At 33.3% G+C, this 23,049-nt stretch overlaps 1 protein-coding gene across 6 annotated transcripts in view; it reads right to left on the reverse strand.

Moving 5' to 3' along the window:
* Positions 1-12,717: 12,717 nt before the first annotated feature.
* The window catches only part of LOC143065210 (pre-mRNA-processing factor 40 homolog B-like), a 53,001-nt gene continuing 42,669 nt past the window's right edge, over positions 12,718-23,049 (reverse strand). For 3 of the 6 annotated variants that reach the window (XM_076238632.1, XM_076238635.1, XM_076238636.1), the window contains exons 20-26: positions 21,823-21,903; positions 20,115-20,291; positions 19,572-19,689; positions 19,090-19,140; positions 17,150-17,220; positions 16,219-16,305; positions 12,718-13,406 (exon numbers count right to left, since the gene is read on the reverse strand). In XM_076238632.1, the coding sequence (XP_076094747.1) occupies positions 13,311-13,406; positions 16,219-16,305; positions 17,150-17,220; positions 19,090-19,140; positions 19,572-19,689; positions 20,115-20,291; positions 21,823-21,903 (681 nt within the window). In that variant the 3' untranslated portion in view covers positions 12,718-13,310. The remainder of the gene's footprint in view (positions 13,407-16,218; positions 16,306-17,149; positions 17,221-19,089; positions 19,141-19,571; positions 19,690-20,114; positions 20,292-21,822; positions 21,904-23,049) is intronic. The other 3 variants (XM_076238633.1, XM_076238637.1, XM_076238638.1) reach the window with 3 other exon arrangements.

The raw sequence follows: 23,049 nt of genomic DNA on the forward strand, positions 1-23,049 counted from the left end.
CGGACTCATAAAATATTAAAATATACGATATGACAAAATAACTCCAGTTCATTTATAGTTATACTTCTATCATTACAATGTATAATATAAGTGTACTAATAAATATCCACTTTAACACTTTTCCTTATTTTGTCTAATATGCCGCCATTTATGAAATATAAATTATCTGTATCAATAATCAAATAGCTAAGCAAATATATTGTTCTATCGTGACAAATTAACGGTAGATAATAAAATACATGTAGCACGAAGCTAAATAAAAGATTCTCGGGTACATCTATCATACTTATGTAATAAACAAACTTTACAAGGAGAACGCAATCATATAATACAAACTTTGCTAAATTTGTCATTTACATGTGCAAATATTAATAATATAATAAAGAAGTTAACTTACATCAATATGTAATATGTTGTGTCCACAATGAATGAAAACATAACAGGTAATAATTCGGGACACACAATATCGTGCGACTGCAATTTTCAAATTCCCGTTCAAATCTACCTGGTCAATACAAAATATAAATTGACCGCGAAATCACAATGACCAATCAGATACGTAATTTAAAGTAAGAACCTTTTGAATATTCATGAACTAAATATAAAAAGTAAAGTGTAGATTTGATTTAAATAATAATATTCCTTTATCAAAATTCAAGTTAAACGTTTATAATAAATACAATTAATTACAGAACTTTAAAGATATTTTTACTATTATTTTATAGGCTAAAAATGACACTACTACATTCTCCCCTATGTTGAAGAAAATGACTTCCATGTCATTGTGTCTTTCTCCCCTCTTATGACCTTGTCGTCCTCGTCAAGCTGTTTACATTTCAACTGTTCTCAATAATCTTGATGATAGCCCTCGATAGTTCAATCTCTAGACCTCTAAAACGTCCTGTTTCTGCCTGACTTTCTAACCAATGTACTTTAGCTAACCAATCTGGTTTAGTTGTAGCCTGCTTTGCTGTAGTTACATAATCTTGCAGGTACTTCGGTGGTTTTCGATTTCTATGAGGTCTAGCAAGTGTGGTAGGTTCTGGTATGTGACGTGGTGGTGTAGGTAAGTATCTACGTCTTCTTTCCCTAACTGGTTGTACTCTTGTAGTTTCATCATGTGTGGGTTCATCTGCCATTTCATCTAGAGATGGATCCTCCGTCAACGCACTGCCATTATCTGATTCTAAAGTGTCATCTTCAATATTCTGACCAGTCGCTGCAGGTTCAACATCCTCTGTTCCAGGGTTAGGTTCTTCAGCAATTACTATGTCTGAAGGTAAAGCGTCCTCTACTAAACCATTAACCTGGCTACTACCAACGGCATCAAGATCGTCACCCGTGTCGCTGATAGTTACATCATCTACCCTAGGTCTTTCCACCATATCTACTTCACTGTCAGTGTTGCTAGGTGTACTCCTCCCTGTCTCTATTATCCAATACCCCTGCTCCGACTCCTCATCTGATTCCGATGCAGACATCTTTTCAATGCTGTTCCCAACAGACTTCGTCGGTGGCCGTCCAGACCTCAGCGGTTTACGCCTCTGTCTAGGTGCAGGAGCTATCTCAGACTCAACAGTCTTTGGCAGAAATCCAATTGGAAGTAGAAGATTGCGATGAAGTGTCTTCTTCCTTCCAGTTCCGTTTTCTTTCTTGACCTCATACACAGGTATCTCTTTGTTAGGCTGATTAACAATCTGGTATGGATCTTCTTCCCACTTGTCAGCTAGCTTATGTTTCCCGTCGAAGGCCAAGATCTTTACTAGGACTCTATCGCCGGTTTGTAAGATGGCTGATCTAGCTTTCTTGTTATAGTTGTGTTTTTGTCTATCTTTCCCTATTCTCGAGTGTTTTGTTGCCAACTCGTATGCCTCTTTCAATCTTTTCTGTACGGTTTCAATGTACTTCGTCACTGGTTGCTTTTGTTCATTACCAGGAAGGTTGAAGGCGATGTCAATCGGTAATCGTGGTTCTCTACCAAACATAAGGAAGTACGGCGAGTATCTGGTAGTTGTCTGTCTGGTGCAGTTGTAAGCATGTACCAATCCAGCAATGTGTGCTTTCCAATCTTTCTTCTGTGTTGTTTCCAGTGTACCTAACATACTCAGTAATGTTCGATTGAAACGCTCTGTAGTTCCGTTGCCCATAGGATGGTAAGGTGTAGTACGTGATTTCTGCATGCCTGTGATGTTACATAGTTCTTTAATGATGTTCGATTCAAAATTGGCACCTTGGTCACTGTGAATACGTTCTGGCAATCCGTAATGTACTACAAAGTGGTTGAAAAATGCTTCGGCAGTAGTTTTTGCTGTTTGGTTCTTCGTTGGAATCGCTAAGGCATACCGTGTAAAGTGATCGGTGATGACAAGAACATTTTCAAAACCTCCTTTGGATCTTTCCAGTGATAAGTAGTCCATGCATACTAGTTCAAGTGGTTGGTATGTTTCAATGCTAACTAGTGGTGCCCTTTCATTAGTTGGTGTTTTCCTCCTTATACATCTGTTGCATTGTGTAATCCACTGATCTACATCTCTTGTCATCCCATACCATACAAATCTATCTCTGATAAGTGACAGTGTCTTATCTCGCCCTTGATGGCCCATGTCATCGTGAAGTGCTTTCATTACTTTCGGAAGGCAAGTTTGTGGTAAAACAAGTTGCTTAACTGTTGTGCCATCAAGTATAGCTTCTCTGAATAGAATTCCATCTTTAAGTTGTAATTTGTCGAAGTTATTGATGAACCATGTATTCTCTGGTGATCGTTCAAGTTGTTCCTTAGTTGGCTTGCGGTGTTCGGATACCCAATAAATCCATTCTTTAATTCTGTAATCGCTCTTTTGTTCTGATTTGATGTCAACCAAATGCTGTGCTGGTAACGATGTATCATCAACAGTTGCAAGAGTATTCATCGACAAAGTATCGACGAAAGGTTGAGCATGCTGAAGATTGCAGATGGCTTTGACAGAAGTTGCATCTAAGTTGGATGGTGAACGTCCAAGTAACTCGGGTAATCTTGATAAAGAATCAGCATCGGCATTCTTGGAACCTGGTCTGTACATGATGTTAAAGTTGTACGATGCTAATGCTGCAATCCAACGGTGTCCAGTTGCATCTAGTTTGGCTGATGTTAGCACGTATGTTAGAGGATTGTTGTCTGTCAATACTGTAAAGGTGTTTCCATATAAGTAGTCGTGGAATTTCTCGGTGACAGCCCATTTTAATGCCAAAAATTCTAATTTATGTACAGGATAATTTCGCTCTGTCTTACTGAGTCCTCTACTGGCGTAAGCAATGACACGCTTCTTGTTTTCCTGTTCTTGGTATAATACCGCTCCTAAGCCTTGCATGGATGCATCAGTATGTAACTCAAACTGTTTATTGTATCGTGGAAATCCAAGTATAGGTGGTGAAGCTAGTGCTGTTTTAAGTGTTTGGAAAGCTTGTTCTTGAAGATCTCCCCATATCCATGATTGACTGTTTGGATCTCGGGGTTTTGGTTTGCGTTTCTTTGACGAGCTTTTCGGTGGAGGCATTAAGTCGGTGAGTGGTCGTGCTATTTTCGAAAAATCTTTAACGAACTTTCTGTAGTATCCTACAAATCCAAGGAAACGACGGACTTCTTCTGGTGTTGTCGGACGTGGCCAGTTGGTTACCTTGTCTATCTTTGCTGGATCTGGTTGTATTCCATCTTTGGAGACGATGTGACCTATATATTTAACTTTCTCTTGAAGGAATGAGCATTTCTTTGGTGATAATTTAAGGTTGCTTTCTCTTAATCTCTGTAATACCTTCTCTAATCTTACTAGATGTTCCTCATACGTATCGGAGAATATAATAAGATCGTCCAGATAGATAAAGCAGATATCAAGATGTAGGTCTCCTAGTATCTCTTCCATTAGTCTCTGATACGTTGCTGGACTGTTGACTAATCCAAACGGCAAGCGGTTAAATTCGTAAAAGCCTAGTGGGCCGACAGTGAAAGCTGTTCTCTGCTTATGGGACTCTTCTACTTCTACCTGATGGTACCCGCTCTTCATATCCAGTACAGTATATAGCGTGTTACCTCCTAGAGCGTCTAGTATCTTCTCGCTGCGTGGCAAAGCGTAGGAATCCTTCACGGACCTTTGATTAAGTTGTCTGTAATCAATACACATTCTGAGTTTCCCATCCTTCTTTCGACAAAGTACCACATTAGATGACCAAGGTGAGTGTGAACGTCGTATTATTCCAGCTGTAAGTAGTTGTTGTAGATGTGTACGAACTTCATCAAACATGGCTGGTGGTATACGCCTATGTCTCTGCTTGAACGGTGTATCATCAGTAAGATCAATTTTATGACGAACTGCATCTGTATGACCAATGTCGGTGTCTGACATACTAAAAACATCTCTATACTGTCTAAGTAGTTGTTTACCTTTCTCTAACTGTTCTTCACTGAGTACGTCTGTTGGTAAGTGAACGTCATTCAAAACATCATAAGTTGTATCATCTGGTGTATCTATATCAGCAATGGAGACGGGTTGCAGCTCACAAAGGATAGCGTTCGGTGAAACTGTTATGGTTCTCGTTGTAACATTACTGATATGTACAGGTATTAATCTGTTGTCTCTGTATTGGTAGTTGACAAGAGTTGGAGCTATGTCTAAGTCTTCAGGTACTGCTGCCTTGTGTGTTGGTTGAAGTATTCCACATACAGGATGGTACGGCAACTCATGGTCCATATAGCCTTGAAGCATAACATCTTTATTCGGTGGAATGCGAACAGTCTTTCCCTCTGCGCATTTAATCAATGCTAACCTGTTGTTTCTCTTGTTGAGTTCTTTCTCTCTGAGTAAAAGGCATCGAAACGTCATATACCATGGTGTAATCAAGTTGGCGTTTTGCAAAAACCGATGACCAAAACGTTGTTTCACATCATCCATAGCTCTATGCAATACGTTGGTACCGAGTAGCAAAGGTACAGCCTTGTTGTAGTTGCTATCAGGAACTACCAGTAGTAAGCAAGGTTGTGGTAAATCTGATGGTGATGCTCCAGGTAATTCTAAATCGACAGTGATGTAACCATGATACGGTAAGTTCTCTCCATCAGCACATTCAATGTGTAAAATACGGTTAAGTGTCTGTATAGTATGATCAGGTAAGTAGTTTCGATGAAATGACTCGCTGACAGTGCTTACTGTGGAACCTGTATCTAATAAAGCTGTAGCTGGAATACCATGTATCTTAACAGTGACTTCGTTGGTGTTACCTATTAGTTGGTCAGTGACATCTTGTGTTGACTGTTGCTGTTGGTATGCATATGTTCTATCTTCAGCGTTGATCTGCTGGAAGGTATAGGCTTGTCGTGAATGGTCTAATCGTATACGGCAACCAATGGCTATGTGATCAAGTCCTCCGCATCGATAACATACGATAGGATCTCTTGGAATAGGATTAGCAGTAGGTGAGTAGTTTGGTTTGGCTTGGTTGTCAAAGTCGTTGTCCCAGTAGGGTCGTTGTCTACGTCTACGACGATGGCGTTTCTTCTTTGGACCATACTGTTCCATGACTAATTGGAAGAATGTAGTAGCCCCTTACTTAATAAATGCCAACAACAAAACCGAAAATGAAAAACAAAATACTTTCACTTCCTTAAGCCTATGTCTATCAAAGGTGTGTCAAAAAAATTGTAATACAACTATAAACTACATAACCACCACACTAGAGTATCATAATTACAGTAAATCAAAATGGTAAATTTTAATCAATAACTAATACTCAATTCTATAATTACTAAAATACACACAAATTAAATCAAATACACATGAGTGTGTATTGATAAATAAGTACTACCAAATATTAAAATGATTGAGCATCATATGCAAATGAGTGCACCTCAATCAAATTTTATTTATAAGTGAATAATTAAAAATAATTCAAGTCACTTATTTCTAATGTATTTAATCAAACTATAGATTTTCAACCTCTGTCTAAGTTCAACACAGAGTAAAGGTACTATATACTATAACTGTATACGATAGTGTTGCTTTCTGTATAAAATGTACTTTTAATGTGTAAAAATATAAGTCAATAAATTCTACAAGTACATCTGCACTCTCCTTTTAATGTAAACAATCAATCACCAAGTGATGCTAATGTCCAATGAACAAAACAAAAAAATTTTAAATTCAATGTTCGAATGTAAAATGTTCAAGTGTGAAAGGTCAATATGTAGGACGTTAACAAAAAAAAATTCAAAGTCCAAAAGTGGATGAATGAATGAACAATGTCAATGTGTAAAAATGTTTAAGTGTAACTAAGTTCAAGTTGAACTGTGGAATACCAATAACACTACATGTATGTATGTATGTATAATATGCTATCTATCAATGTATGTTGCTGTAATAAGTGTTGATGTTGCAATACGATAGAGTAATCGACCAATGTATGCTATCTAATTAAAGTCTTATTTATGTAAACAAATTAATGTATGTGTAAAATGTTTTTTTTTTCAAAGTGTGTAAGCAAACTATTTCAGTATACAATTATAATATATATATAAGTAAAAAGCCTACCTTATAAAGCTAAGTTACTTTTCCAATTCCAATCACAATAATATGAATACATTTAAACAACAAAAGTTCTATTTTCAATTTAGAAAATCAAAAAGTCTAAGTTACTAAAAGTAACTTCCGGTTTCACAAATCTTCATAACTGGAACACGGTATAAAATGTTAATGTAAATAAACACATGTGGACATCAACGGATGTAAACAATGGCACGTGCATCTTCGGACATCTGCGCATTGTTGGTAAACAAACATCACGTGGTCTCGTCTGTCGTCTGCTTCGGTGGTCACACACACACACTGGTACCCTAATTCGACTGTGCCATCAATCCATTAAACTACGTTGGGCGCCATTTTGTAACAGGGTCGATTCTTGGGTCAAGTAATAATAAACTCTGTTTAGGGTTCGGATGATTTATTACCAGTAGTAAAAAAATAAACTCTGAAACAACAATATTACAATTATAAATAACGGATCTAGTATAAAACTCAAGTACCCTAAGTTATACATTATCCCATATATTTATGGTAAAATACAATGCACTTTAATACTGTGTACTATATAGCGAATACACATAATAGACATTCAGTGAGATGATGTTACGTGTACTTTTAAATCTCATTGTTATACACTACACAAGAATGTAACCCTTGATCGTAAATAATATACTATATAGTGTTTACTGTTTTACTATGTGTACGGTACAAAACTAAAGTTAAAACTGCGAACATAACATTAAACTGATCGGAACATAATATATTGTTTGTTCTTTACATACAATTACATTACAACAATAATTAAAATGTAGATACTATTCTCATAAAGACTAATTAAGCCAATATATTAAATATGCTTAAAACCGCATATTTAAAGGGAAATAATCCATAACGTCTTGTTTACAACATTACATAGTTAAAAATAGATTGACTCTTACCACTTGTGGAGTGAGTTCTTACTGGCAAGGACAAGGCACAGTTCACAATGTATACTCTGTATATAATTACATCAATGGAGTCCTAAAACCAAAATGCAATCATAAACATTCGGACTCATAAAATATTAAAATATACGATATGACAAAATAACTCCAGTTCATTTATAGTTATACTTCTATCATTACAATGTATAATATAAGTGTACTAATAAATATCCACTTTAACACTTTTCCTTATTTTGTCTAATATGCCGCCATTTATGAAATATAAATTATCTGTATCAATAATCAAATAGCTAAGCAAATATATTGTTCTATCGTGACAAATTAACGGTAGATAATAAAATACATGTAGCACGAAGCTAAATAAAAGATTCTCGGGTACATCTATCATACTTATGTAATAAACAAACTTTACAAGGAGAACGCAATCATATAATACAAACTTTGCTAAATTTGTCATTTACATGTGCAAATATTAATAATATAATAAAGAAGTTAACTTACATCAATATGTAATATGTTGTGTCCACAATGAATGAAAACATAACAGGTAATAATTCGGGACACACAATATCGTGCGACTGCAATTTTCAAATTCCCGTTCAAATCTACCTGGTCAATACAAAATATAAATTGACCGCGAAATCACAATGACCAATCAGATACGTAATTTAAAGTAAGAACCTTTTGAATATTCATGAACTAAATATAAAAAGTAAAGTGTAGATTTGATTTAAATAATAATATTCCTTTATCAAAATTCAAGTTAAACGTTTATAATAAATACAATTAATTACAGAACTTTAAAGATATTTTTACTATTATTTTATAGGCTAAAAATGACACTACTACATAAACACGATAGACACTGTTGATATGCCGTTTGTTGTGGGTTTGGAAAGCCGGGTTAAACCGCTTATCTATCTTATCCCAATTTGCTATTCGAAAGATGTATCGGTTATGTGAGCGCTGCTTATAGTAATATTGTTTTACTAACGAGTTTGTAATGACAATGTCGTGGTCTGAAAGTCCTGGTAGTTGAATTGACAAGGGACGAGTTGTTTGTGAATACCAGATCCAACAGATTTCCCTCTCTGGTTGGTTTGTCGTGGATTTGGACAAGGCCATGTTCAACAGATATAGGCCCATAAGTGCTTGTTGTACTTCTTTGTTTGGAGCCTCTGTTTTTATTTCCATATATACCAGTCAATGTCTGGGCAGTTGAAATCTCCAGCGATAATAATGTGTTTAGGTTTTTTTCTATTGATCTTTAAGATTTGTTATGTCTTTTTATATTGCTAATAGGCATGTAATATGATGCGATGAAAAGGTCTTTGCTGTTTTTGGGACCTTTCAATTTCGCAGTTTGTGACAGGTTCAATGAATTTAGTTGAAATGCGATCTTTGTTTATACCTTGGAATACTCCGCCCCAAAGAGTGCATCTATAATTTCTGTAGATTTTAAAATTATCTGGGAAGACATCAGATGATTTTGTTTCGTCTTTCTTCATTGGCTTTCCTGGTTTTATTAATGTGAGCCAAAATTCAGTGCCACAAATGATGTCTGGTTTAATGTAGTGTATTGAAGCTTATAGTTCAGCCTTTGAATCCACGATTCTGCGACAGTTTACCATCATAATACGTAGGTTGCCTTTGGGTGGTATTTCAAGTACATTTGAATTGGTGACTTTGGTGGAGTTTGTACTTTGTATAAGGTTACTGTTCTTTTTATTGTTTCTACTATGACGCATTTAAATGGATTTTGGGCTACTAGTGTGCACTTGGTTACATACTGAGGAGTTAAATGCGCTGTCTATTGAAAAATCGTTTTTTGAGAGTGGTGAGAACATGTTAGTTGTGTACAGTCCAAAAATTGTGGTAGGTAAACGAGTCTAAATTTTAGCACATAAACTGCACATTTGATCTATGTAGTAATTCATAGTCCTGACTACAATAGTTATCAAAAGTACCAGGATTATAATTTAGTACGCCAGACGCACGTTTCGTCTACATAAGACTCATCAGTGACGCTCATATCAAAATAGTTATAAAGCCAAACAAGTACAAAGTTGAAGAGCATTGAGGATCCAAAATTCCAAAAAGTCGATACAAGATCTGTGATGCCAAATATTACAGTCATTAAAGCATACGCTTTTACATGACCATGTGACAAATCTGTCACACAAACCGAAAAGACTTATGGCGATATTTCTGTTTTGAGGGCCAGGATTTTGTTGGATGTCTCCTGCTATTAGTAGAACTGGATTTAGTATACATCTTTTCAGATGATTTGTCCAGGTCTGTGTATAGATGTATATTGGTGACAGATTTGGTTTCCATACATCATATTTGTGTCAGCATGTTGGCTTACTGCTCTTATATAAGGTGGAAGACTAAAAGCGTTTTCTTTTTTATCCTTTCCTTTGTTATTAGATGCTTGTGACAAAGTATTTTCCATTTCAAATCCAAGGAAAAAGGATGAGAACGAACTGGAGACCGTAGTTACGCAATTGATGTCAGAGATTGAACTTCTATAGAAGCGACAAGAGTAATATTGATCATCAACAGTAAGAATAAAATGACAGATCTGATACAACATACACCTGATGAAACTATAGCATATAGACTATTGGAAAGGAATCAGAGAAGACAGAAACATCAGAAAATATGTTGGAGATGCGGATAACTTGGCCATATTGCTATTGGATATAAAGTAAGACTGGATAACTCTATGAAATTTGATCGAGCCATGAATTATCAACTAGTCACAAATGATTATCAACCAACACCAACTACATGCAACAAAGAAGAGAGATTATGCGGACCAGCAAATGAAGTTTCAATCAGCATAAACGGAATTGATACACAAGCATTGCTGGATACAGGATCATCGGTTTCAACAATCAGTGAGTCATTTTACAACAGACACATGAGATTTAAACCGATTGAATCACAGTTTGCACTTCCCGTAGACTTACCTGAAGATATCAATGCCTTATCTTGGTAACATCGAAGTAGACCTTCAACTACATGGAATATCTTCTATAAGTTCATTATATCCAGGCATATTTCTAGAAATACCGGACAGCGAATACAACACAACTGTACCATTTTTGACAGGAACAAACATCATGTCAGGAATAATGCAGGGGGTTGAACAGAACACTGAATCAAGGTATTTACAAGAAGCTAATCTACATATTCCATGGTATTTGGCGTTCCGATTCATGAATCTTAGAAACAAGGAATTGGAAAAATGTCATAACCGATTAGCAGTTGTGAAATCCGCCGAAACACACTCGATTACAAGACCAGCTAACTCACAAGTTGTAATCAATCGATATTTGGACAAACAGCTTCAACAACAAATGTGTGCTATACTACAACCAGCTTTTAATTCAGCTTTACCAGAAGATTTAGAAATCATGCCAACAGTATTTACTTACGATTGTCACCAACGAGGAAATATGCCCGTACACATATCAAACGTCACAACAAGAATCGTAACACTACAACCACAAGCTCTCATTTGCGAAATTCAACCAGTTGACATTGAAGATATTGTTACACCGGAGGACAAAGAATTTAAAGATATCATGAAGGACATTAAATAACCAATTGATGACTTAACAAATGATGACTATGAGAGAGGAAAAGAGATCATACATAGATACCAAGATATATTTTCTACTGGAGACGACGGTATTGGGCACACTTCAGCAGCATGTCACCATATTGACTTGATAGCCAATGTTTCCTTTAAGCAGCGTCACAGACGAATACCACCATCTATGCTAAATGTATGTCACCATTTACAACAACTGTTATCAGCAGGAGTGATAAGATCCCATTCACCCAGTCACCGATTGTGGTATTTGTATGTATAAAGGATAGAAAGCTTAGAATGTGTGTAAACTACCGTCAGCTTAACCTAAAGACCATCATGCGCTTCCCCGTATTGAAGAGATTATGGATTCATTAGGAGGCAACACAGTGCTAGATATGAAGAGCGGAAACCATCAAGTAGAGATCGAGGAGGAACATAAACAATGCAATGCCTTCACCGTTGGACTGATAGGATTTTTCGAGTTCAACAGACTTCCATTTGGACTCTCCAACGCACCAGCTACGTACCGAAGACTCATGGAAGAATGCTTAGGTGATTTACACACAGGTATGTGTTACATTTACCTAGACGATCTTATTATCTTCTCGAAGTCCATAGATGAACACCTTGTACACCTAGAAAGAATTTTCCAGCGACTTTGTGATGTAAATGGAGGATCTAATTAACATAAAAGTTTCATCCAAATCTGATATACCATGCATTCCCTTGAGGTTAAAAGTGATATAAATTGAGGGTATTTTTGGTGATATCTGAGAATTGATCTTAATAGATCAAAATCAATAAATAGGATTCTTCATGCCATGAAACAATATCCAAGTAAGTTACCCACCAATACTATGTATTTTTTTTATCATACTGTTACAGTAAGTTTATTCGTTAGATACCAATTTCCTTGGTTTTCATGGCTCAATTAATTTCTTGGTTCAACAAAATACAACAATTGTTATCCAAATCAGCAAATGGAAGGATCATCATATATCTACATTGTGCCAAGTCAAGAATATGACAATTGTTTTTTTTTAATGTGTTAGAGCTTTTGATTTAGCAAATTGTTACAGAAATTTCCATTTAAACTATCCTTGTAGTTCAGTATTTTTGTAGCATTTTTTATGTAACGTTTTTCTTTAAAGTATCTTGTTTACGATCCATTTAACAAGAGATGAACAAGTAGGTGAAAATTACCACAAATCAGTATAAAACAACGTAAGAGTATTTCAAGAATCTTTGTTTCTGATGGCTTCATACCGACCGTGCGAAAGCTGTATAGCCAGTCAAGGTTGTTAATATCTTCCATTTGTATGACTTCACTTTCTTCACTTGATTTTTTTCACAAAACTTTCCCCAAGAATTAAAGAACCAAAGAACATGTAACTTTTGTTTAAACCACGAAAATTTATACCCACAAATAAAAGTATTTTCACAGGATATAAATCTAAATGACTGATGAGTAATATGCTCCATACTACATGTTTCTAGTGCATGGTACAATAAAAGTGTCTGAAATACTGTTCTGTTTTATTCAATTTTGAAGTATAGAAATCGTATTTAATGAATAAAAAATAATCAAATTGTCATATAAAACATGTATAATTTTTAAGACTCAACTATTTTATTATTTTATTGCCTTTCAAATTATTGTTTATTTACATGATTGACAAGAACAATTTCTAATAGATTCCTCAAGAGTTTTTTGCCTGCAACTGGTTCTGTTGGTGTAAAATTGTAATGTTGACTACCAAAATAACAATGTTCCATTTCAACATTTGACAAGTTTACAATACTGATATTTAGAAACAGACGGTAGTCTCACCTTCCACATTCCTTGCACAAAATACTAAAAATGAAGTCAACTATTTTTAATAGTTGGTGGTGTAAAAAAATTAGAGTTATTTGTTAAATCCTGAGATCTTTACATAACGTGATTATACAGATTTTTCTGTATGATACAAATTCTTAATTTAAACCCATTTACAAGCTGTACACAATATATGAAATATGAAATGACATCAACAAAACAAACCTAATACATTTATGATAATTTAATGACAATATGTGATTGATGATGATGATGTACATATAACTGTCTCATCTATATTCAATAGATATTAATCTGAACACAATTAAGATAAATTCTAAAATCATTGCCACTGTTTTTCAGACTTCTTGCCATATACTGTGGCACATCATTGAAATTGTTCAAGCATCAGCCTCTAACTGTTGTAACAAAAGTCTTCTCTTCTTCTCTAACTCTCCTTCACTGAGATCACTACCTGATGACGCCCAATCATTGGCCTGAAAAAACAAATATTATTACTTGCATACTATTAGAATAACAATGGCAGTTAATTTGCCTTCAATTTTCAGATTTATTAGGTGTGCTTAATATTGACTTACAAACTAGAAATAGAAAGTAAGCATTAATGAATAGAACTAAGCTTCAAGACTATATAAAGAGATAAATTTTCTCATTGTGAAATTTAATATTCCTGTAGCAGCACGCAAGCAGTGCATGGAATACATATCTCTCAGTAAAACCAATATTTTTAACTTTTTATTCCTATCATAAATTCCTTTCTATTGATTCAAGGGTTCTTAGCACCAAAATTGAGGTCCTCTCTTTAAAAGTTTTACATAAACAGTTATGATGTTATTCATTTTAAAGGGAATACTAGCATCTGTGTCATAGATGACTACTGTTATGTTCATTTTAAAGGGAATACTAGCATCTGTGTCATAGGTGACTATTGTTATGTTCATTTTAAAAGGAATACTAGCATCTGTGTCATAGATGACTATTGTTATGTTCATTTTAAAGGGAATACTAGCATCTGTGTCATAGGTGACTACTGTTATGTTCATTTTAAAGGAAATACTAGCATCTGTGTCATAGATGACTATTGTTATGTTCATTTTAAAGGGAATACTAGCATCTGTGTCATAGATGACTATTGTTATGTTCATTTTAAAGGAATACTAGCATCTGTGTCATAGGTGACTACTGTTATGTTCATTTTAAAGGAATACTAGCATCTGTGTCATAGATGACTATTGTTATGTTCATTTTAAAGGGAATACTAGCATCTGTGTCATAGGTGACTATTGTTATGTTCATTTTAAAGGAATACTAGCATCTGTGTCATAGATGACTATTGTTATGTTCATTTTAAAGGGAATACTAGCATCTGTGTCATAGATGACTATTGTTATGTTCATTTTAAAGGAATACTAGCATCTGTGTCATAGATGACTATTGTTATGTTCATTTTAAAGGGAATACTAGCATCTGTGTCATAGATGACTATTGTTATGTTCATTTTAAAGGGAATACTAGCATCTGTGTCATAGATGACTATTGTTATGTTCATTTTAAAGGAATACTAGCATCTGTGTCATAGATGACTATTGTTATGTTCATTTTAAAGGGAATACTAGCATCTGTGTCATAGATGACTATTGTTATGTTCATTTTAAAGGGAATACTAGCATCTGTGTCATAGATGACTATTGTTATGTTCATTTTAAAGGAATACTAGCATCTGTGTCATAGATGACTATTGTTATGTTCATTTTAAAGGAATACTAGCATCTGTGTCATAGATGACTATTGTTATGTTCATTTTAAAGGAATACTAGCATCTGTGTCATAGATGACTATTGTTATGTTCATTTTAAAGGAATACTAGCATCTGTGTCATAGATGACTATTGTTATGTTCATTTTAAAGGGAATACTAGCATCTGTGTCATAGATGACTATTGTTATGTTCATTTTAAAGGAATACTAGCATCTGTGTCATAGATGACTATTGTTATGTTCATTTTAAAGGGAATACTAGCATCTGTGTCATAGATGACTATTGTTATGTTCATTTTAAAGGAATACTAGCATCTGTGTCATAGATGACTATTGTTATGTTCATTTTAAAGGAATACTAGCATCTGTGTCATAGATGACTATTGTTATGTTCATTTTAAAGGGAATACTAGCATCTGTGTCATAGATGACTATTGTTATGTTCATTTTGGCATTGCTGTACATCTTGTCCTATCTGCTTTTTTGAAAATAACTTATGTATATAAAAATAACAAGATGAGGTATGATTGCCAGCGAGACAACTATCCACCAATGTTCAAATAAAGTGGATGTAAGCAATTATAGGTACATTACTAGTACATGATAGTTATCAAAATATCAAAGAGTGTAAGGCTGAAAATAAAAAATAAAATGTAACATTTCTTAAACTGTTGTCAAAATCATCCAATCAATATTTCAGTATAGTAAAGTACACATGATATCTAATAATTCACACAGTGACAATTCTACTAAATATGATAACTAATAATTCACACAGTGACAATTCTACTAAATATGATAACTAATAATTCACACAGTGACAATTCTACATGAAAGATGGAAGCACAAAAAGTCTCAGTAGGACAAAAACAATCCTATAAATTCCAAAACGGAAAAAAGGGGTATAGTTTGATGACAAACAATTGTACTACTTATGAATATTTTTGAACATACAGTATCAGAGGAGGAGTTATTATGCTACAAAAGGCTTTTAAAAATTCAACATCCTATATCAAACATCTTCTTATCAAACTGTCATTATATTATGGTCCACTTAAGATGATGACAAACAAAACCACTTAGTATGAACTTTTTAGGTAAAAATGTCACTGAGGAGTTGCATTCATTTAATAGGCCTAAAATAGTCAAATTCTAATAATTATGGCAAAATAGAAGGTCAAAATGAAAATTAAGATATTCTTAACACTTTCAGGCAAATCATCTGATAGGTGTAGCATTCACATGGTTTCATTATGCTACACTAGGCTAATATATTGCCAAAGTCCCATAAGTCTTGCCAAGGTGATTGATCTACATGTATAACTATGGACATTTGGTATGATTGTCAATGAGGCTACTATTCACCATAAGGAACATGTTGCTATCCTGTTTTAAGATAGAATTTAAAACAGCATATCCTTTCAAAAAGATAGGTCAACAAGAAACTGCCTGCTTCTAAGATATATCTATAGTAAATAGAGACTTTTCTACTGAGGACAAAGTAAAGACTTAAATATGAATATCTTGCAACCTTTTCTTTTCGTGTTTCCTGCTCATTTTTGTCTTTTTTCTTTTTCTTTGAATGTTCTTCACCACCACTCAAACTTGATTTAGATGGCTACAAATATTATAAATATGTCAAAGCAGAAGAGCCATCAATTAAATTTGCAACCTCAACGTTGAAAAAATTAACATGGAAGGGAGAAAAAAATAAAAAGCCTTTGAAATTCAGATTCTAATCATGTGACATAATTAATTAGTGCTAACCTGTAATGATGTATGATGTGACCCAAAGAGGTGACTGGGGGTATAGAAATATTTTCATATAGCCTGCTTCTACTAACTGTTATTCAATAATAGTTAGGTTAGGACATCTTATGTCAATTTGTTAATCTGTCAATGCCCCAATGCATTTTAATGTCAAACTATTAATATGTTTATCTATCATATTGTCTTCTTGTCAATGGATCAACTTATCAATATTTAAATTACAATATTTACTGTTGGGTGTATTAATAAACTAAGTCATTACTTGAGGACTGTCAAGACACCACATGTAAGATAGATATAAGATAGTACGGCATACTATGAAGGCAAAATCAGATAAACGGAACTTAATAACAAACTGCTTAATGAATTTTAAATGAAATTAACCAGTCAGCTGATTATTGTTATTATACAGAGCTGTTCAAGGAAACAACTTACTGTAAATATAGAACACTAATGTCTTTATATTATACAGAATTGTCAATAGTATAGCTGTCAATGTAACTGTAAACATAGAAAACTAATGTCTTTATATTATACAGAATTGTCAATAGTATAGCTGTCAATGTAACTGTTGGTGTACTACAAGCAAAAGTTCACATTTTAGTTTAATACAAAGAATATTCTTTCTCCCATTAATAATACAACAAACTAATTAGTGAATCTACAGAACACACTAGGATGTTATAACTTACAGATCTCGATACATGTTTCTTCTTTTTAGACTTCTTTTTGTGTTTCTTTTTACTGTCATCCCTTTCATGATCTATAAGTATAAAAAGAGAAAATCTTTCCAAAATGTACACTTTTACATGTTTGATTGTCACTTATTGTTCCTGTTTTATGTTAATTATTATTGTCCTGCTTTCATGAACAAATTCATTACAGGACACCTAATGCCATTCATTAAATCCACTCTAGGTTGATGGTCACCTTTACTTTTCACCTCTTACATTGATATTATACAGAGAACATTGTTGGAAGTGTACTGATTGATATTTTATTCTTAGAAATAAATTTTGTTTTTTTAGTTGTAATTGACTTTGAGCTAGCTTTCAGTTACTGTGAGTACTCTAAGATCTGTACTACATCTTTTTTGTTTTTGTTTGTTATGAATGTTTAAATATCCTGCCGTGTTCGGTCTGTGTTTTTATTAGATGTTTGTCTGCTTTGTATCAATCTGATGAGATAAGCTCTTTTCAACTGATTTATCTTATTTGTTATTTTGTGCTGCTGTCATACAGAAGTCCAAGGTTACGGGTAGGGCCAGCAAACATGTTTCACCACATTTTGTAAGTGCCTGTCCCAAGTCAGGAGCCTGTAATTGAGTGGTCGATGTCTGTTGTTATTTATCATTTATTATTTAGTACAGTTTGTTCTTGTTTTGGTCTGTTGCACAACTTTCCCATGTTAAGTGGGAGGATTGAGGCCCACTAACATAGATCATAAATGTTTTTGTTCCTTGTTTTGAACATATATCTGGCAGTAACATTTCTCATTATGAGTTTTATATTTATCATTTCTGACCCTTTATTAGCTTGCTAAGCAGTAAGGATTTGCTCATTGTTGAAGGCTGTACAGTAACCTATAATTGCTAATGAACTCCTAAATCATTTGATTTCTGATGGAGAGCTGACTCAGTGGCAATCGCATCACATCTTCTTATTTTTATATTCATCCCAAATTTTATATTCAAACATTTTGGACAGGAAACATTATTTGATTCTAGCCACTACATGTATAGGATGGAGACCCATATTTCAAAACATGCAAATAACCATTATATAAGCAACAGGAAATTGAACAGTTTGGATAAAAACACAAATTATTTCACTGTCTTTTATCCACATCTTTTCTGACATTTAATCATTTTTATTACTTACATTTGAAAGAGATACGGACAAGATCTGGTAAGGATTTCAGTTAATTAAAAAATAAAAACAATAAACTAAGTTAACTACTAATATATGTCCAATACCTTTGAACTGTACAAATAAACTAGCAAAATTCTAAAAAAACAAAAAACAAAATAATCTGGCTCTTGAGCAAATGATGTACTTTTTAAACGAAATAAAAAACTCATTTCTCTAAAAAGGAAATAATTTTTTGACAATCCAATGTTAAGAAAATTTTCATTCAAATAGATGATATTTAATTTTACTTTTATAAACAATGAAATGTTATAAAGATGTCCTTTACTAAATAAACTTGTAAAATAAAACCCTGTGGAACCTAAACCGTGCAAAAACCTGAAACCTGTGGACACTAAATTCTGACAAACATTACAATTGTGAATAAAATAATCATAGATACATGTACCAGGATTGAAATTTTGTAAGACGCATGGTTTTTCTACATAAGACTCATCTGTGTTGCTTGAATCTAAAATAGTTTAAAAGGCCAAATAAAGTACAAAATTGAAGAGCTTTGAGGACCAAAAATTCCTAAAAGTTTTGTTGAATACAGTTGTTCTAAAAACATTTTTTTAAGAATCCTAATACCTGTTTGTAACATTGAAAGTAAACATAGTTTCTAATCTCAATCAGCTGGAGGATCTGGATAAAATTCAGTAAATACTGTGTAGCTTAACAAAACAAATCCCAACAATCATGCTTTGTTCCTGTTCTGTACTCACATTTAACACTGCTTTGAGAGACACAAACGTCTTCTCTCCTGCCCATGTATCCTAAATTTCATCACATGTAGTAAGTACAAATAACCATGCAAAAACAAAAGTTTGATGAAATATATCTTTCACCATGAAGTCATATATTTAAACTCATGCAGGGCAATCTTGTCAAATTAAATTGAAAGAGTATCATAATATTACTACTTTGTTCCATGGAGACTACTTTTATGGTTAATTTCAGAGTTTTGTCTTTACATTATAAAGAACATAGAATTCAATGTAAATAACACTTGACCAATAAAATACCAGGGTCAACAACAAAAGACTACATCTGTTCCTTAAGGAAGTTCTTTTTAAAGGTTAGTTTATGTAGTTAATGTGAACTATAATTGAAAACTGGATGCAAAGCACAATAAAATTGACAAAAAAACAATAAACATACTAAAACATGATTCAGAGGTGTAACTTGAATTTGTAAAATAATTTACCTGATTCAGAGACATTACTAGGTGACCTTGATCGGGATTCTGATCTGTGTTTTCTTTCTTTTTTCTTCTTTCTGTGTCTACTGGAAGATGCTACTGTTTCTGCTTCAGACTCACTTTGCTGAAATTCAAATCAGTGCATTGGTATCTAAAGCAGTACAGAATTATAAGGTAATATTCCATGTTTCTATGTTTACCCACTGGATATACACCCACCAGATTGACCCTTTCAGGTACCTTTCCACATTTAACAACTAGTTGTTATGATTTCAGTAGCTGATCATGTCATTTACATACATACATTTAAACTAATTCTCATAAATAAATTGCCCATCTTTTTTTTTATTGTTTTGGAGAATGAGAAAAAAGTAATAATTATTATCAACATAACAAAGCCTTTTGAAATAGGGTACAATTTAAACGCTAGCATTTATGTTCTTTCTTTCTGGTTTAGAACTTATGCATGATTTACTCACTGATTTGGATTTTGACTGTGAACGTCTAGTTTTGTGTTTTTTTTCTAGAATTTATGCATGATTTACTCACTGATTTGGATTTTGACCGTGAACGTCTAGTTTTATGTTTTTTTGTTTTTTTCTTCCTTGAATGGTGATGACTACATGATTCCTCCAGAATTTGTTGATATTCTCTAAACAATCGTATCCTTTCAGACTCCACTGTTACAGCTTGATAGGCAGAGTCCTTCTCTAATTTTTCTCTAACCTACACAAAAAATTATGTTATTAATTAACAACTTTTAATACCAATGCTTAGTGTTAAGGTAAGGGTTTTCTCTAACCTACAAAAAAAATTATGTTATTAATGAACAAGTTTAAATACTAATGCTCTTATCCAATGCAACTTCAACCTAAATATTGTAATTAATCATGAGGTAAACTGAAGTTATTATCAGACACATGAAAAATTTTGTAAGTTTTGGTAAACAAAGTTCCATAACTCTGATGAAAATAATCATAACAGAAAGGTTACTAGTCTTTATGGAATCTTATATTGTATACAAACTCGAAAAGGATAAATACAAGCATATTGGAGTTGCAACAAGACAAGTTCAAAGAGACAGAGGACAACATTATATTAGAATATCTGTCTAAAACTGGCATATAAACATTACATTTTTATTTTACGAAAATGTTTCTACCAAGCAGTTATTTATTTTTGGAGGTAACACACCTTCTGAGAGAATTTTGCTTATCGCCAATTAACATAAAAAATGTGGTGCACACTGAATAACATGCATAGCAGGTTATTAAAAGTATGCACCACATTTTTAACTTTATTTATCACAGACAGAAAAAAATATTTGTCATTCCTTAAGTAGAAATTGTTCAAGATTTGCAACTGAAATGAAGGGAAGTTAATTAAGTAATTTCGTTATAAATATAAAGGTTCTTTTCAGGATATGTATTAGAAGTAAGTTATGAAATTCAGTAACAATAACAAAGGAGTAGGTTCAGTAAGACCCCTTTTTGGCCCAAAAATATAGCAGTTTTACAAAATTGTGAAAATGTAATCTGTTAGCTATTTACTGGAAAGTAAAATGCTTCTGCTCCATAAATATGGGCTGTTTTTGACAATACAATGCACATATATCATGTCCTAGCATCATTAAGTCATGCTAAATTACTGAAATCTTCACAATTTTAACATTTAAGTTAAATTTTAGACAGTTTCTGTCTTAAATGAAAGTGGCCACATTTGTGATCATTCATAATATTGAAATTGAGGATGAACACGGATGCGGCCACTTTCAATTTTGACAAAAACCATCTGAAAAGTTTTTTGGCATATTTGATAGATTTTTCATATTAAAGCTTGAATCAGATCGTGTTTTAATGTTAAAATCTTTCACATACACTAATTGAATCAATAGACATTAAGTGTTTAAAAAATGTCCAAAATCTTTCGTTAGATGAACCTGAAATTTGAGGCCAAAATCGGCCCTTACCGGACCTACTCCTTTCAAATACTTCATCTCTTTTGATGAAAACATTCTTCAGTTTTAACAGCTCACAAGTACATTTACGTAAAGTTGGTTTGTGAACTTTCTTTATATGCATGTGTGGGGTAAATTACAATTAGACAACCCAAAAACATAACTTAACCAAAATACAGATTAAAATTATTGCTTCTGCAATTTTTTTGTCGTATTTTACAACAGAAAAAGAAATGATACAGAACAGAAACATGTGTAGTTTTATATGGGTTCACAATGCATTGTATGATTACTACTCACATCTTCCCATCTTGAAGTTTCATCAATCTGTGCTGGGCCAGATTTCAACAGGTTTCTAAATGAACTCTCTATTTTTCTCAACTGTTAAAAAAATAAATGAATAATTAAATCAACGCTATTAATAAACAAGTTAAAGTGATTTAACTATCATTAAGTAATTGATTTGCATTTACATAACTGGTATACAACACTGTTAGATATCAGAAATGGGTTTGTACCTTTTTCACTTCTATGTTCATATCAATATCTCTCTGATTTAATCTTTCAAAATGTCAAGTAACCATCAGATTAATTCTTTTTGAAACAGCTATCAACAGGTTTAGTTGTACATTTGGCATACACTTGTATTATCTATTTTTGTAATGTCTAGTATTGAACAAAATATGGTGGATAATTGGTATAATATATATTTCCTCAGATAGAATTTTCTTATACTTTGCCAGAATATAGAATTTTCCTGGCTTCTTACAAAAATATAATAATCAAAGAGCTGATAGCTCTGAAGTGGAAGAAGGTGAATAAAAGGTAACTTGAATTACCATAAAAGCAGCCCCACTAACCCAGGCTGCTTTGTTCCATTATCGTTATAATGTATTTTTTTTCTTCAAACAAGAAAAGGTCATAAGTACATGGATTTCCCATCCGTACAATCATTTTCTATGTTCAGTTGACTATGAAAATTAGGTAAAATCTTTAATTTGGCAGTAAAATTAAGAAGATCATATCATAAGGAACACATGTGTACTAAGTTTCAAGTTGATTGGATTTCAACTTCATCAAAAACTACCTCGACCATAAACTTTATAACCAGAAGCAGGACGGACGGACAGACTAGAAAACATATTGCCCACAAATGGAGCTTAATCAAAGAGCTGAATAGCTCTGAGGGGAAAGACGGCCCTTGTTTCTATTTTATTATGTTTTTGGAAAGGGGGGGGTATCTTTTGATAGTTTACATATGAAGAATGAAAAAGAGAAACGCTAGAACATGTAGAAAGGTTGACAATATTGAAATCAATTGTTGTTTATGTAATTTCATTTCCTTAGTTTAGGATTCAATTTGGACCAATGGAAGTGATCTGCATCTTCTAAATCTAAACATTTGATTAAAGTTGATAGTTAATTATCTAAAACTCAACTGAATTCTGTCATTTCACAACAACTACAATATTTTTTGAAATCTTGATTGTGTACCACTGAACTGCAGGCTAGGGCCATTTTCCATTT

The sequence above is a fragment of the Mytilus galloprovincialis genome, chromosome 2 (assembly GCF_965363235.1).
Source record: "Mytilus galloprovincialis chromosome 2, xbMytGall1.hap1.1, whole genome shotgun sequence".
NCBI lineage: Eukaryota > Metazoa > Mollusca > Bivalvia > Mytilida > Mytilidae > Mytilus > Mytilus galloprovincialis.